The following is a 14,883-nucleotide window of genomic DNA, read 5'->3' as shown; positions in this document are numbered from 1 at the left end:
TATTAAATGGATCATGTCACACTGAATTCTTTTGAAACCAATATTATTACAACTATAGGCACTGACTTAAAATCTGCTGTATTTTCTTTTTCTGTAGCTTGAAACATTAGTCAGCATTAAAACAAATAACATTTACAGAAATATCTTTAAAAGATTGTTTCCTTTTAGTAAATTGCATTTATATAAGCCACAATATTATGAGAAACCATTTATTTGTACTGATGCACACATTTTTTTTCTCACTTGTGACATAATTGAAAAAGATAAAAATAATTAAAGACTTAAATGTCAATTTTATTTCACACATGCGTCTACATCCTCATATGTTGCATAAAACACCTGTGGTATGTCAGTTAAGACTTATTGTAAAAAGGCATCCTTGGCTCTTCTGAGCAAAATTACAAGCTATGATAAAGTTTTCATTACATATGCAAGTAATATTTAGAAAATGTGCAAGGTCACATTGTCAAAAGTTTTCACATGATACTTAAAAAAAAAAAAAAAAGATTGGATTATTTCAGTTAAAAATTCTGAATTTGACTGACCGAAATGTCTCAATTTGAGTTTAAGGATTTCCATAAAAGAAACAGATGTCTTTGAGGCCATCTCTTTTCAAAACTGCATTCAGGCGTCTTCAAACACTGCACTGACGTCTTACTGAAGTAACTGTCTCATACGGCCTGCTTTCATGCTTGAGATCGGACAAGAGTCTGTTGTTCCCGTAAATAGGATTATGTCATGAAGACAGCTTTCTCAGCAGGAACTCAGTTGCTCTGACTGATGCACGGAGAAGGGGTCAGCAGGCAGCAGCTTACACCTGGAAGTCAGTCCTCAAGTGTCTGATTTGGGCATCATTCATGGACAGGTATGTGGTCCTCATACTGGGCGAATACTGCAAGTAAGAGACATATGAAGTTAGCTTTAAAGTGCTGTTGATGCAGCTTGGTTATCACATATGTATAAATAATGTAATGTAGATTCAATTTGGGAAATAATTTTCAGTTCTTCCCTGTTTTTCAGTCTTAAACTCGCATAGTTTGGAGGTAGGTAAACAAAATGTAAAAAGCAGGTAAAATAGAGCATAAGCAAAAGGTAGAGTTACACTCACATGCAACAGTCAGACAGTGCTAGGAGGTCAGAGTTGGGGTAACTGAGTGTCGTTGGGTCAAAGTTACAATGTCTAAGGAGTCTAAGGTGTGTGTTAAAAATATGGAATGAAGATGAATGAAAGTGAAGAGAATGAACATCAATAGAAACTTACAGTTATCAAAGTCTGAGTTGGGGAGTAAAAAAGAAAAGTTTTTCACAGAGCTGTTAGACATGTCACTGACAGACTGCTTGCATGAAAAACAAAAAAGCAAAATGCAGAAAAGCTGACACAGTAAAACCAAAGAGAAAAAAAAATCCAAACCATAACTACAAATGTAGGCAAACTCAAGTTTTTTTTTATTGTTTTTTTTATTTAGCATGTGTTTTATTAAAGCTTCCAACTTCTCTGTTATGAGCAGACAGAAAGCAAAGATATCTGTAACTGATAAAAAAAATGTGCCTCGCATAGCAACATTTCAGACAATGATTCAGATTCTCGCTTGCCTTCACCCACACAAAAGGTGTTTTTAGTCTTTGGTATGCTGTGAAAGCTGCTCAAGCCACAGAAGCAAGAAATCTTCGCAGGAAGAAAACATCACAGAGCCGAGATGTGGACTGTGGATTAATCTGTCTTCCATCTTTTATCTATTATTTATCACTGAGCTCTGGAGACAAAACACACACTACGCTACAATTAAGTGGGCTTTACTAAACTGAAGCAAAACATATGGTGCTCAACCAGCTCGCACATGAGCGAATGTTTTGTATTAACTAGAGAACAATTCATTATCTTGTAATAAAAAATAAAAACATACTAATAGCAAACAAGAAGGAATATGCACAGATGAGATGCACTTCTACATGTGGCCATCAGATGTCTCTCTTCAGTCACTTGAATTGGAACAGAAGTTCCTTGAGTATATTCCGACCCTGTGAGGTTGTGTGTGTTGTACTAGCATTATAATGTTCTGCATGCTGTTGCATATCATTATCAGACTACGGTCACTAGAGCCTCATAAGGCCAACGAACCGAAGGAGGCGGAGATCCTCCCCCTATGAGGGGAACGTTTTCATACCGAGGGGTTCCTCCGAACAGCATGGACTGATTCCTGTTAAGCAAAGAGGTGGGAAAAAAAATATAAAAAAATCTAAGAGGCTAAATATGTAGATTCAAAAACGCAGTCATCCGCTGCTGAGCCTTACATATATTCAGGAGGCTGTATGGTGGAATTAGACTGAGACTGAGGAGGTGGATGAAGGCTGGCCTGGCTGCCAAGGCTGCTGATGTAGCTGCAGAAACTATGCGTGTTGGACCTTCTGGGGTTAAACGACAGCCGGCGCGCCTGTGGGTTGAACGGGTCTTCCTCATCGATGTCGTTGTACTCCTTCTCCCTGGATGAGAGTTAAAGAACCACACAACGAGACAGAAGTACAGAGACAAAACGGAGGGTGAACATTTTGCAAACGTACACGCTGGGCAGTACGCAATGAGGTGGTGGGGGGGGTGTGTGTGGAGGGTGCGGGTGGTGTGGGGGAGGGGGGAGTTCACTCAGTTCTGACCTGCTGCCCATTAATGTCCACAGTCGGAAAATTACACACAGCATGGCAGAGAGTGCGCAGGCAGCCAGAAGAGAACACAAAGAGAGATAGAGGAGCCCCTCCACGCCGTCATAGCACACACCCATGAGGGCATCCAGGTAGTCCTGAAAGAGTCCATTTTTAGTTTTCAGAAGAAAAAAAAAACATAACATCGTATCATTTAATGTTCTAAAAGCCATTTTTACTTGTATTAATAAATTGTGTAGCTTTTTGTCAGGCAAGCAAACCTTGAGTGCACATTTTACCCTCACAGATACCAGTCTGAGCAAGGAAGGCTGGCTTTGCATGCTTGATTTGATATGAATCCTGTTGCATTCTTACTTTTTTTTTTAATTATAAACCAGCTTAAACACATTTGCAACTAGTGAAGTCCCTGAGCAATGTCGAAACAAGGCTTTTGAACGCAGAAGGCCGTGAGTTGTTTTGTTGATGGACAATAAGCAGTTCCAGTCTTCCACTGCAGAGATAGTTGTCGAGATACAAATCTCAAGACAAATTCTGATGATATGCATGTTAAGGATGCGTTGCTGCTTAGATGTGCTTGTTAAATCTGCCTGAGAAAAATAAAGTCTTGCTTTAATGTCCGGCATGTGCTGTCAGGGCTGCAGAATTCTCAAACTTTTTTTTAGATATAATTTGTCACTAGTGGAGCAACATTTTAGGATATAAACTGTTTTCTTCGTTATGCTATGCTATTTTGCTGTAAATGTACATTTAATTAAGATCAAATCAACCAGACTGAAAGCATGCACATTCCTGTGGTGACATTACAAAACAATTAACCATATATTCTGAGCACAGCCATTTCACATGTAAATACCAAATCATTTCAGGAAACCTTGCCAAAAATAAAACGCACGACCCTGGTTTTAGAAAGCCACCAGGGAAGGAAGGGAAAGACAGAGCTCCCACAGATTTTTGGAGATTATTTTGAGCCAAGCTGTGATGAAAACCTTACTGTGTCCTCAGTACAGTCCATTAAGATGATTCTCCAGTCAAAACAATGTCTCTGCAGAACCGCTGCATCAGCCGAAACGATCACCAGGCAAACAGACCGATAATGAGCACAGTTCTATCTGTTAGTCACACACCATGCATGCACCTGCAGTACAGTTATATCATCACTATCATTCCAGTCAACACTGGTGTGAAGAAATAAAAAAAATAAAAATAAAAAAATCCCATCACTTGGCAGTCGGAAGGAGAGATACTGTTTGGGTAAGCTAAAGTGGTATGATTACAGAATGCATGCTGCGCCGAATGAATGGACTGCCAGTTCATGCAACCATGCACAGGGGACACAACCGGAATACGTTTTCTCATTTTGTGAGTGCTGAATATGCAAAAAAAAAAAAAAAAAGAAAAGGAATCAAATGGAGAAATTCAAGTAGAATCATAAATGGATTGGTGCAACTTCAAGTTCTGAGGATGATAGGTGAACACCTTGCAGATAAATGCACTCAAATCGTTGTCAAAATCTGTTAAGTTACTGGCCGGTCAAAGCCGCTTTTAAAAATCAGCCAGATTCTTGTACATTTTGTTAAATCGACTTAGTTCAACGTAGATTTAGCTTCTTTTTAATAGTTCACTTTCCCCAGGTGTGCATTATCAGCGTGCATTTGTTAGTGAGTAACAAATCTACGTTATATGTAACTTAACTGGTGTGAATTTCCGGAAAGCCGGCCTTTCGGTTCAGCATTCTAAAATCCAGCTGACATTTGAATGCGGTCCTCCGTCCAATTTTGATATATGCAAAGCCATTCTTATCTTAAATGAAAACAGGTGAGATAAGTCGAAACTTGTTGGTCTTTTATTATCAGAAGACCGAAATTGGCGAGCAGAGCCTGCCTCTCCCCGACACACAGCGTGCAAACTGGTAAAGTGGTGTCAGTACACAGAAGTACACAGACATAAGGTCAAAAATCAGCCAAGCTGGGCCTCTAAGTAGCTTTGAGCTCTGTTTCAAAGAATTTCTATTAAAAAGTGTCCTAGTCAGACTCTGACCTTACCTTATGTATCCCGCGGCAGTCAAGCAAGGCTGTTAACTGGTGAACATTGAACTCTGTGGAGTTTAGCAGCCTCTGGATCCCTAATAGGTCTCTCTGTCAAAGAAAAAAATAAGAAATAAAAAAGGTGCACAAGGGGAGACAATGATATGCAACCTTCCACAGCCTGGGGTAATGGTGGGCTGTTGGGGCCACCACTTATACCTGAGCTGTGGGAAAAATGGGTATGGAGAACTGCAGCAGGCCCTGGATCTGGATTTGCATTGTGGTCAGAGAGCGCTGGCAGATCGTAAGTGACTGTTGGGGAGGAAAAAAAAAACAAAAAAAGCACAATCAGTCCTTATATCATATAGGTAAATATAAAAAACAAACAAAGAGGATCTTATTAAGTAGAGCAGTGTTTATGCAGATTTAGACTGTAAACAAATTTGGCTTAAAGAAGACCTTAAATAGATAGGCCTACAATATCTTACCACATCAATTATCTTTCATCTCCGCTTTTTCGCACTAATAATCTTAAGCAGAAACAAAAGAGCAATATTTATATCAACTGGGACATCAGATTAGGGATTATCTCTTCAGACAAAGCAGGCATCACTTTGCTGCAGAAATGGGCGCCATGATGACAACTAAACATCCAGGATTTTTAAATAATTATAGGTCACGGGTTTATCCTCTCAGAGAGACGTATCTTATATGTCTCATGAATGCAGAGCCACTTGAGACCACACCATCTGTCACTGAAAATTTTCTGAAATAGTTATTATAATCCTCCCTCATGTTAGGCACGGACGCGTAAAAAAAAATGGGTTAGTGTTTATTTGACGAGGCTTTGTGACTCAGTCTGGTTTGCCTTGAAAATTATCAGCTTCTGAATAGCAGCTCAGTTTCAAACCTGCAATATTGAACCCGCTTTAATCTGAATGCTCAGCAGCTGTGGCATTTCTGCTGTTATTATTTGGAAGGAGGATGTTAGTGGATCAGCATTTCAAACACAGACAGTTACCTTCTTTTTAGGGACGTGAAAGGAATACAAATGTTCCATTAAAAAGTCATTTAAGAGAAAGTGATAAGGAAACACACTTCAAACACTCAAAAACCCACTGCATTAACACATTAGAACACCATGGAAATGCTATTTCAAAAATGTATTTAATATTATAAAAATACGTTGAAAATGTTTTCATTTGATTTTGTTTGTGGAACAAAATTGGTTATATACAGAATTGCTTAAACAGAGATATATCGTAAGGATTGAGGGCTATTTGTTTTTTACGATTGAAACTTGTACTAATATACCTAAAATTTAGTCTTTTGAGAAATTAAAATACTACAGAAGACAAATTAAATAAAAGGTGTTTAAGACAAAAATGTCAGCTAACTGAAAATCCATGTATTGCACAATGTAAGCACTCCATCCTTGATTACTGTCGGACTTCACTGTAACCCCACACAGGTAAAAGCACCAGAAGTATGGGTCATACACAGGAAATACACACACAAATTCTATTGAAACTGGAAACCTAAAATAAGTAATGCGCCAATAATCAATCTTCTGTGACCTGCATTTCTTTTTTTGTTTTGTTTTTTTTTTTTCCCCACAAGTAGGGATTTGCAATAAATTAGCTACATCTAACAAGAAAATTCACACCTTTTAAACTGTAATCTATTTACTAGTGTGTGATTTATTGCCAATGACTACACAGATAAGAAGACAGCCAGTACATTTGGTCAATACCTGCTGGAAGGGGTTTTGCAGATTCGGACTGCAGAACAAATAATAGTGTGCAACGTCTGCAAGGTGAGAGAAACAGGAAGGTTAGTATCATGCCTTAATGTTCAGAGACAAGAGCTGGTGTCTGTGCGAGATAAATTACCCGCAGTGAGGAAATCCTTAGTTTGGTTAACAATGAATTTATTTGGAGACACACAGAAGTCACTTGTGCCCTAGGAGAAAACAATAGCACATTACCGCCATGCAAGACTGAAGTAAATGCATTACAAATTGCATAACATGCAAACCCAAATTTATGTGAAGCAACAGAATAAAACTTCACTCGGATGGGGGGAGTTACAGATGATGTCTCTGCAAGAGAAACATCTTGGTTTTCAGGATTTTATCCCCTTTAAAGTGATTTGTCATAGTGCATCAGTTTGCAGTAAACTATTTTAACCCAGATCTCTCCAGATATAGAGATGCATACATTTCTAGAAATGATAAAAAAAAACCGTCAGTGTGCCGGAATAGGCTTTGGGAATTGCTGACCCTACAGAAAAGTGCCACGCTTTGCTAATCATGAAAGAAAAGTACTTAAGTTTTCCAACCGTCTCTGATCCATCAGCGTAGAATCGCAAATGTGCACACACACACACACACACGCACGCACGCACACACACACACACATACACACACACACACACAGACTGACGGCATTTTTCTGTTTATCCTCATGAGACAGGATGGTTTCCTATATGATATCTAGAACCCCCTCCATCACACACATATTTTAAAGATGGACCTCAATTGACACCAATAAAGCTCAAAGGCAACCAGGAACCTGTTATCGTTCCAGATCAAACGCCCATCTATTTCAAATATGTCCACTGTTGTAAATGTCAGTCACCATCAAGAGGTGTCTTTTTCCAACTTGTCACTGTGAAGTAGGCTCAAAAGGACATGACAGGGAGCAGACTTGCTTTGATTCTACCAACAAGTGATGCAACACACAGACACACAGATATATATATATAGAAAGAGAGTGAGAGTTAAAGAGAAAAAGAGGCGAAAACAAAGCGTAAACCAACAAAATAAGTAAAAGAATGATGTGAGGTCAAACTTAATGGATCGAAATAATGGAACAAAATAATTTTATTTTGTCCTGTAAGATAAATGTAAATAGTATCTGACTGTTTTAAGCATTTTAAAGTACACTTTTTATTTACTTTTTTTTTTTTTATCTACTAATGATTAATCAAAAACAAGCCCATCAAATTAAACATTGGCAATACTATGTACAGTAAAAGAAAGTATACTCTTAAATATTTCTAGGATCTATAGGAAGAATTCAGTCATCAGTAGTTCTTCAGTATTACAACTTCAGTAAATTCTTAAATGTTAACCTGAAATGCAAAAAAACACAAAAAGAGAAAGGAAGAAACAAACAAACAAACAAACAAACAAACAAAAAAAGCAACAGAAATAAGTATACTCCAAAATCCCCCAGAAGTTACTGGGTGTGTACTTTCTGTTCACCTTGCCCGTGGGTGTGTGAATCAGTCTTTTAATCACTTTATAGCAAGATTGTGGTGGAAAATGCTCAGCTTGTTATCCATGTACTAGCATCATTTTAGCTACTCGCTACACTCGTTGATTTCAACTTGCAAAAACGTCTACGTTTGTTAGGAAACTGTTGAGAGGACTGTTATTTTACATCTACATTTTTCATCCCTCTTCCATACACTGTTCATGCCGTTCCCAGATATGGGAACGGCACAAACGGCTTTGTAACTGTACTACGAAGCAGGATTAGTGGCTCAGGGAGGTAACTTCAGGTTCACATCAGGATTTGGAGTATTACAAAGCAAGTTCTCCTCTTACCTTAATCTATCTCTGTAGTAACTTATCTGGAAACCTCGCCTGAGGTTTGTAGTGGCAGTGCCCTCTGTCTGTTCCATTATTGCACATATTAAATATTACATCACTGACTATTCCAAGGTTTGTTTTCATTACATTTAAAATGTTTATTTTCTATCTCTTTCAATCTCCTTGGAACTAAACAAATTTCACACATCGTATACTCTATCGTGATTCCTATACTACCTCATAATATGCCTGTAAATCTTCTTATTAACACCTACCTGATATAGGTTTAAAAAATAAATAAAACTATCATATTGACTTTTGAAATGTTTTATCTAAATAATTTTACATTGCATGCATAGCTTAAATACAGTATTGCAAACTTTTGCTCCTTGATAGATCGTGAGTTTACAGCATTGTTAAGCTTATACTTAAACTTAGACTCAGTTTAAGGGTCGGCAACCTTTAATAAACTATACTGAGAATTTTAGAAGTTACAATCTTAGAACTGCTAAAAAAAATCATTACTCATTACTACACAGTGTAAAAAGGTTCCTCACCCTTCCCCTCACATGAAGAAACAACCTGAGCAGTTTGCATATGTTTCTGTTTATACAAAACACAGGGCACCACTCATTACATTTACCAAGACAAAATTTTCTTAACTACAGTACTTTATAATGGTAACATGTTTATGAATTAGCCAGTCATGCAGTTGGCATAATGAATTAACTCGTAATAGCCTCATAATTTCCATAAAGCTGAATGCCAACTGTGTTTATTATGTAATAGTTAAATTTACTTGAAAATGAACATTAAATTTTGTGGGTGATAAGTTGAAACATTCCGCTTACTTTGTATCAACATCAAGGCAACTTTACATAAATGTTATAGACTAAAAGTTCAGTAACACTTTATTTGAAGGGGTGTGCTGACATGACACTGTCATAAACATGACGTAACATCTGTCATGAACATGAAGAAGTCTTTATGAAGGTTTATGACAGTTGTCATGAAGTGTCATTTGGTAAATAATGACACTTTTAATGCAAAGTTGCTCTAAAAGTTGCATTAAAAGTCCATTAAAAATGCCAACTTTCCATGATTTTGTAAATAATGACAATTTAATGCAACATTGGCACTTTTAATGGACTTTTAATGCAACTTTTAGAGCAACTTTGCATTAAAAGTGTCATTATTTACCGAATGACATGTCATGGCATCAGTCATAAACATTCATAAAGACTCCTTTATGTTCATGACAGGTGTTATGTCATGTTTATGACGGTGTCATGTCAGTCTTATGCACACCCCTTCAAATAAAGTGTTACCAAAGGTTCTAACTGTAGTAATTCATGTTATGTTATTTTTAAGCAGCATGATTAATTTGCTACTTCTCTGTTTTAGATTAAACTAATTAGATAATGCTATATGTTCTGGTTTTACAGCAATACTGTGGTAATTTTAGTGAAGGTTATTGTATTGTGAGAATCTCATCGTGTTTACGGTACAAAACTACAGAAGACCCATATGAGACTCAGCAGGCTCATTACAGTCTGAAGCAACTGGCTCATTAGTATTACTCTGACACAAATAGCGTTAGTCTTTGAAAGTGAAATCAGTGTCAGAATACCACCAACCTATGCTTTGCCGAACCAGAGACCTTAAACGCTGATCACCACTGTGTAACCTGACTGTAACTTGGCATAATGAGACACTAAAAGACACTGTTGTAAATACATGCACATTTCACAGACATTCGTTTCAAAGTGCTGAATCCGAGAAAGATGATCAAACATGCAAACTCCTGCGTGAAGCACACGCTTGTCCCGATCACATGACGCTGTGTTTTCAACCCAGGACTGCCTGGATGTTGCTCTCCATCTCTGTCTCATTATACTTGTAGGGACATTTTGTTTATGCTCCTTCTCATCAAATATGTATAAATCTGAGGATTTTCTAGGACACCACCATCATCATGCCTCATCTGGGAAAAAAAAACAAAAAAAAAAACATGTTTTTTTTTAACTAATGATGTGCAGGTGCAACAAGTTTATTTGCTTGTTTTGCATACTGTCCCACATTTAGGAACATGATTTTTTACATATGAGTTGATCTTGCTACCAAAAAAAACAAAAAAAAAACAACATTAGGACTCTTCTGATCCATCTGAATATTGTATATGGAAGAATGCTAGAAGGTTGGCTGTCTGATGAGGATAATTGTTTGGTAAATTTACCCCAGTTCACCTGTTATTCCACAACGAGATGGATGAAGGAACTTAACACAAACAAACTCTACCCAAGTATTCTAGATAATCTGAGCTTGACATCTCGGAGGTTTCATTGCAGAGACATTTTAAAAAAATATCTGCAGTGCATTGCTAATGGCTCAGCGGATGAGAATCGACAAAAGTCAAAGTAGATGCTTCCAGCTTCTACCCATGGGAAATAGTAAGCCCTCAGCAGTGCTATTGAGAAGCGTTTATTCTTCCATGGTTTTTGTTTGTTTGTTTGTTTTAGATTTTTTATTCCGATTTCCTTCTTGGAAATCGGAAGAACAGCGAAGACGCAACAAACATTACACAGGCATTAAGGGTGGTGAAAATCTATGAGTTTTAAAGGTTGCAAAAACAAAACAAAAAAAAAAACAAACAAACAAGGGAAAAATGCTCCACAGAGCCCCCTAAGCTGCAGTTCCACTAAGCAGTTTTACAATTTGCATATACATCCATATTTCTGCAGGGCAAAAAAAGAGAAAAACTTCCAATCAAAACAGGATTCGAAGTTATCAAGACAGTGGATTTGATTTAAATCCCCTATCTTGATATTTTACACATGAGCTCCTTCTAACAACTTTGAACTTGATCAGCTTTAAACTTGATCATTAAGGGGTCGGACCTCAAAATGACATGATTTTGTAGCTTCCTGATAGAAGGTCAGTCACATCAAACGTGGCCAAAGCAATTTTGCCTGCAAAAAGGAAGTCATGTTTTAGGTTGAACACATCTACTGCACCCCTTAGAATATTCAAAAAGTACTTTTGGATCAAAGATGATATGTTGTAGACTTTTCACACAACACACTCCGACAACATATGTTGATCTTGCACCGTGAAATGAAATCAATATGTACTCCCGACACTGGCCAGGCTTCAGAAACGTCTCACCATAAAACACAAGAGTCTGAAAAATATCATCTTCAAATTCTGTCAAATAACAGACAACTTTAGGGAAGGTAAGCCTGTTTTATTTTGTAGCCCTAAAAACAATCCTTCATCAAACAGGAAGTTATTATTTTTAGAATGATGAAGAGTCGGCACACAGCCTCAGTTATTATAGCTAGAAATGAAAGATCAGGGCTGAAATCCTGCTGTAGTGATGGACCCAGACCCAGACTTTCAAATATGCATAAAGACAATGACAAAGTCAGCCTTCCGACACCTGAAAGACATTTCTAGGAATACAGAACTAATGTCCCAGCAAGATCTATAGAAATGTATCCATGCCTTTATCTGCAGCCGAATTGATTACTGCAGCAGTAGTGTCTTCACAGGTCTGCCTTCAACTTTGGTTTGAAACTTTTGCACGCTCTCTTCCTTTTGTCTCCCTTGAAACTCTGACAAGACGTCAAATCCTTAGGGACAACACACAGATGTGAGGTTTTGTCTGTCGTGGACATGAGGTTATGGGGGAAGGCTGGAAGCATGGGGTTATCTTCTAAACCCCCAACAGCGTTCCTAATGCGAGCACCATTAACCACATAAAACCTAGATGTGCTGAACACATGGTGAAGAGCTCCTAAGACAGAGCAAGCTCTCAAAAATAAGGAACCTTAAAAGAAGCGGGAGAAAAACAAGCTTTCTTTAATATCTCTGTCTTTAAGAACGAGATCTTAAAGAAAGAGATTTTAAAGAAAGCAGAAGCCGCAATTAAAGCTAGAAAGCTCCTTTGTTTGCACCGTGGTTAAAGACTCTTGGATCTAAAAGACTTGGGAGGCGTAATCAGCTTTACTGCGTGGCTGACCTTAGTAAAGAGCTTAATATAAACTACACAGACTCCTATAAAGAAACCAACATGTTTGTTAGTTGGTCCAGAAGTTTATTGGCAGATACCCTCTTAGGAGGAGCTGCATGAGACAAATATAAGAAAGTAAATAAAAAGCCTCTATAATCAACATAATGGGAAACTTTTTTTTTTTTTTTTTTTTTTTTTAGGCTGTTTCATAACAGATGTGCCTATTTTACTCACCACAGCTGTCGCGGTGCCACTTCCTAGCGCAGCCCAGCTTAGAACCAAGGATAGTATCACAAAACCAATGATCCTAGAGAAAATAAGAGCATTATGGAGACTGACAGAGTTAAAGGGAGATACAGACATTATAAAAGGATTTTCACAAAAATCCACAAAATACTTTCTCTCCATAAGAATATACCCCAATTCCAGAACATAAATGTGCTTTTTTCCTCTTGTCCACTGACTGAAGATTTACTCTTATCTGCTTATAAGCGTAACCCACAATGCTGTGGTGCATTATAGATTAAAGTCAACAAGAAACTGTGGTAACTTTCTACTTAACTAAACTCCAGTAATAGTTTCACAGGGTCCAGTCGGAATCTGCCGGCTCCCAACCCGCCATTAAGGATTGGAGAGACGGATGGCGGTCTAGTTTTATTTAGCCTTAAAGGACTGACAACTGACAGGGTTTTAAAGTTGAGGAGTTGCAAAAAGATACTATTGCACAAAATCTTCCAAGTATTATCAAGATTTTTAAAGTGACTGCTGGCATGCAGCTCCGAGTGTGGGCTAGATAAGCGGTGTAAAAGGAGGAAAAAATGGCCCTGTGATGGATATAAAAAGGCAGAGGAGGGCTCCGATGCACTGACTCACTCTTCGGACCCTCTTGAAAGCACCAATAAAGCAGCCTGAGAGCACTTAATAATTAGTTAAGGGAGCAGTCTTATCCTTCTCAGCCGATCAATAGGCATTAGTGGGGCCCCATTAGAGAGGGATGTGAGTAGCGATCCTGAGCATCATCTGGTAACACTGACACGTAGGTTGCACTAAATTGGGCAAATGGGATAGGGAGCCTGAAATGTGGATTTGCCTGTCAGACATCATTGCTGGTTTGAATCACGGCCACAAATTTAAAGAATCGAGCATTACTGCGCCGTCTCTGTCGATTTCCTTTAGTTTTTTTTTTTTTTATATTTGAAGCTATTTTCAATCAGCTGCTTTGACTAAGGGTTTGGTAGATTAAGCCTGCTGTAATTGTATTTGCAGATGAAGGAGATGCCACTCAGGAGATGAATAAGAGCTTTTTGAAGATCTAATGCTATCTTGTGTTCTGTTAATGGAGGGGGGGTCATTTTTTATGGTACCAGTGAGGCTGGCTGGAGCCCATCCTTACTGTGATCTCTCAATCAGAACAACAAACACAGAAAACTGAGTCTTATACTGATATAAGAGGCAGACTCCTTTAAGTTCGCATTCATGGTACCTACGTGATCAGCAGACATTGAGACTGTTTTGCTATTCCCAAGCACATGACCAAGCAGATGACCAGGTCAAGGATCAGCAGCAGGAGATAAGTCAGCCATCTGCAAAACGGAAGAGTGCTGCATCAAGAAAAAAGCTTCACTGTTACCTTTCATACACAAACAGCATTCGGTATGCATACGTACAAGCACCAGCGCGTGCTGGCCCGACATTTGTTCACGAATGAGGTGTGAGATGTCTGTATGCCTCGTCTACCAGCACCCTTGTCTCCTACTTAGAGCCTGTCTGTAGCAGGTAATTTCCATCTTGTTGGGCTTAATAATTCAACACAGCCAATCCATGGACATTAATTTTTCATTTTCCACTGAAAATGTCCTTCACAAAAATGGCTGACGGTGAGCTTCGGCTTGAAGTGTGAGCGTGCATATATGTGATCTGGGACAAGCCAAGCAAGTTCCTATGAGTAAGTCTCAGCACCCAGTGGCTCAACAGCACGATCCATTCGGGGTATGTTCGCAGCGTTATTCAAACAGGCAAATTTTCACGACACTATGAACGCACCGTTCACTAGACCGTTCTTTCTGTGCTATATAATTAGTGGCGAATATGACTCCCTCCTGCTCGCAAAGAAGTGCAGAGGTACTCTTGACACAATAAATAATTACTTCACTCACAGAAGACCGTAAATGAATGGAGGCGGTGGACTTTTACTTCGCCTGTGAAAGGAGAACCGCCGAAGTCCTAGACGTAAGTGAATTCAAAGTGAGAGTAGAGAAAACTATAATGCTGGAAAAACAGAATAGTGTCATTTTATTTTATTTTTTTTTTTTCCAAGTAGCACTGGATTGCTGTAACATTTTCTGTTCAATAAAACTCTGCTGCAGGCTGTTCAATAGCCACATAAAATCCAATCAAGACCCAGGGGATCAGTGTCAGATAACTGTGGTCCAAAGGAAAATCCGGTGTTGGTGGACAAAGTACACACCATGTGGAGTCATCCTGGGTGGTGTATGAAATTGATATTGGGAGGTTTTAGTACAATGTGTATTTGTGGATGGTTGTGCCTTGCTTGGAATTTGAGGAATTACTTTCTATTCCTCTAACTAACTATA

At 38.4% G+C, this 14,883-nt stretch overlaps 1 protein-coding gene across 2 annotated transcripts in view; it reads right to left on the bottom strand.

The window, feature by feature from the left end:
• Positions 1-501: 501 nt before the first annotated feature.
• Positions 502-14,883, bottom strand: part of LOC103140928 (protein tweety homolog 2-like) — a 30,294-nt gene continuing 15,912 nt past the window's right edge. Inside the window, exons 5-15 of one of the 2 annotated variants that reach the window (XM_016673507.1) lie at positions 13,777-13,872; positions 12,524-12,596; positions 6,572-6,641; positions 6,433-6,488; positions 4,899-4,991; positions 4,698-4,790; positions 2,650-2,792; positions 2,293-2,481; positions 2,120-2,198; positions 1,262-1,273; positions 502-892 (exon numbers count right to left, since the gene is read on the bottom strand). In XM_016673507.1, coding sequence (XP_016528993.1) covers positions 812-892; positions 1,262-1,273; positions 2,120-2,198; positions 2,293-2,481; positions 2,650-2,792; positions 4,698-4,790; positions 4,899-4,991; positions 6,433-6,488; positions 6,572-6,641; positions 12,524-12,596; positions 13,777-13,872 — 985 coding nt within the window. In that variant the 3' untranslated portion in view covers positions 502-811. The remainder of the gene's footprint in view (positions 893-1,261; positions 1,274-2,119; positions 2,199-2,292; positions 2,482-2,649; positions 2,793-4,697; positions 4,791-4,898; positions 4,992-6,432; positions 6,489-6,571; positions 6,642-12,523; positions 12,597-13,776; positions 13,873-14,883) is intronic. The other variant, XM_007556295.2, reaches the window with a different exon arrangement.

This window comes from Poecilia formosa, unplaced genomic scaffold (assembly GCF_000485575.1).
Source record: "Poecilia formosa unplaced genomic scaffold, Poecilia_formosa-5.1.2 Scaffold78, whole genome shotgun sequence".
NCBI classification, from domain to species: Eukaryota; Metazoa; Chordata; class Actinopteri; order Cyprinodontiformes; family Poeciliidae; genus Poecilia; species Poecilia formosa.
Note: the sequence above shows the minus strand (reverse complement) of the source record. Positions and strands in the feature narration are given on the sequence as shown.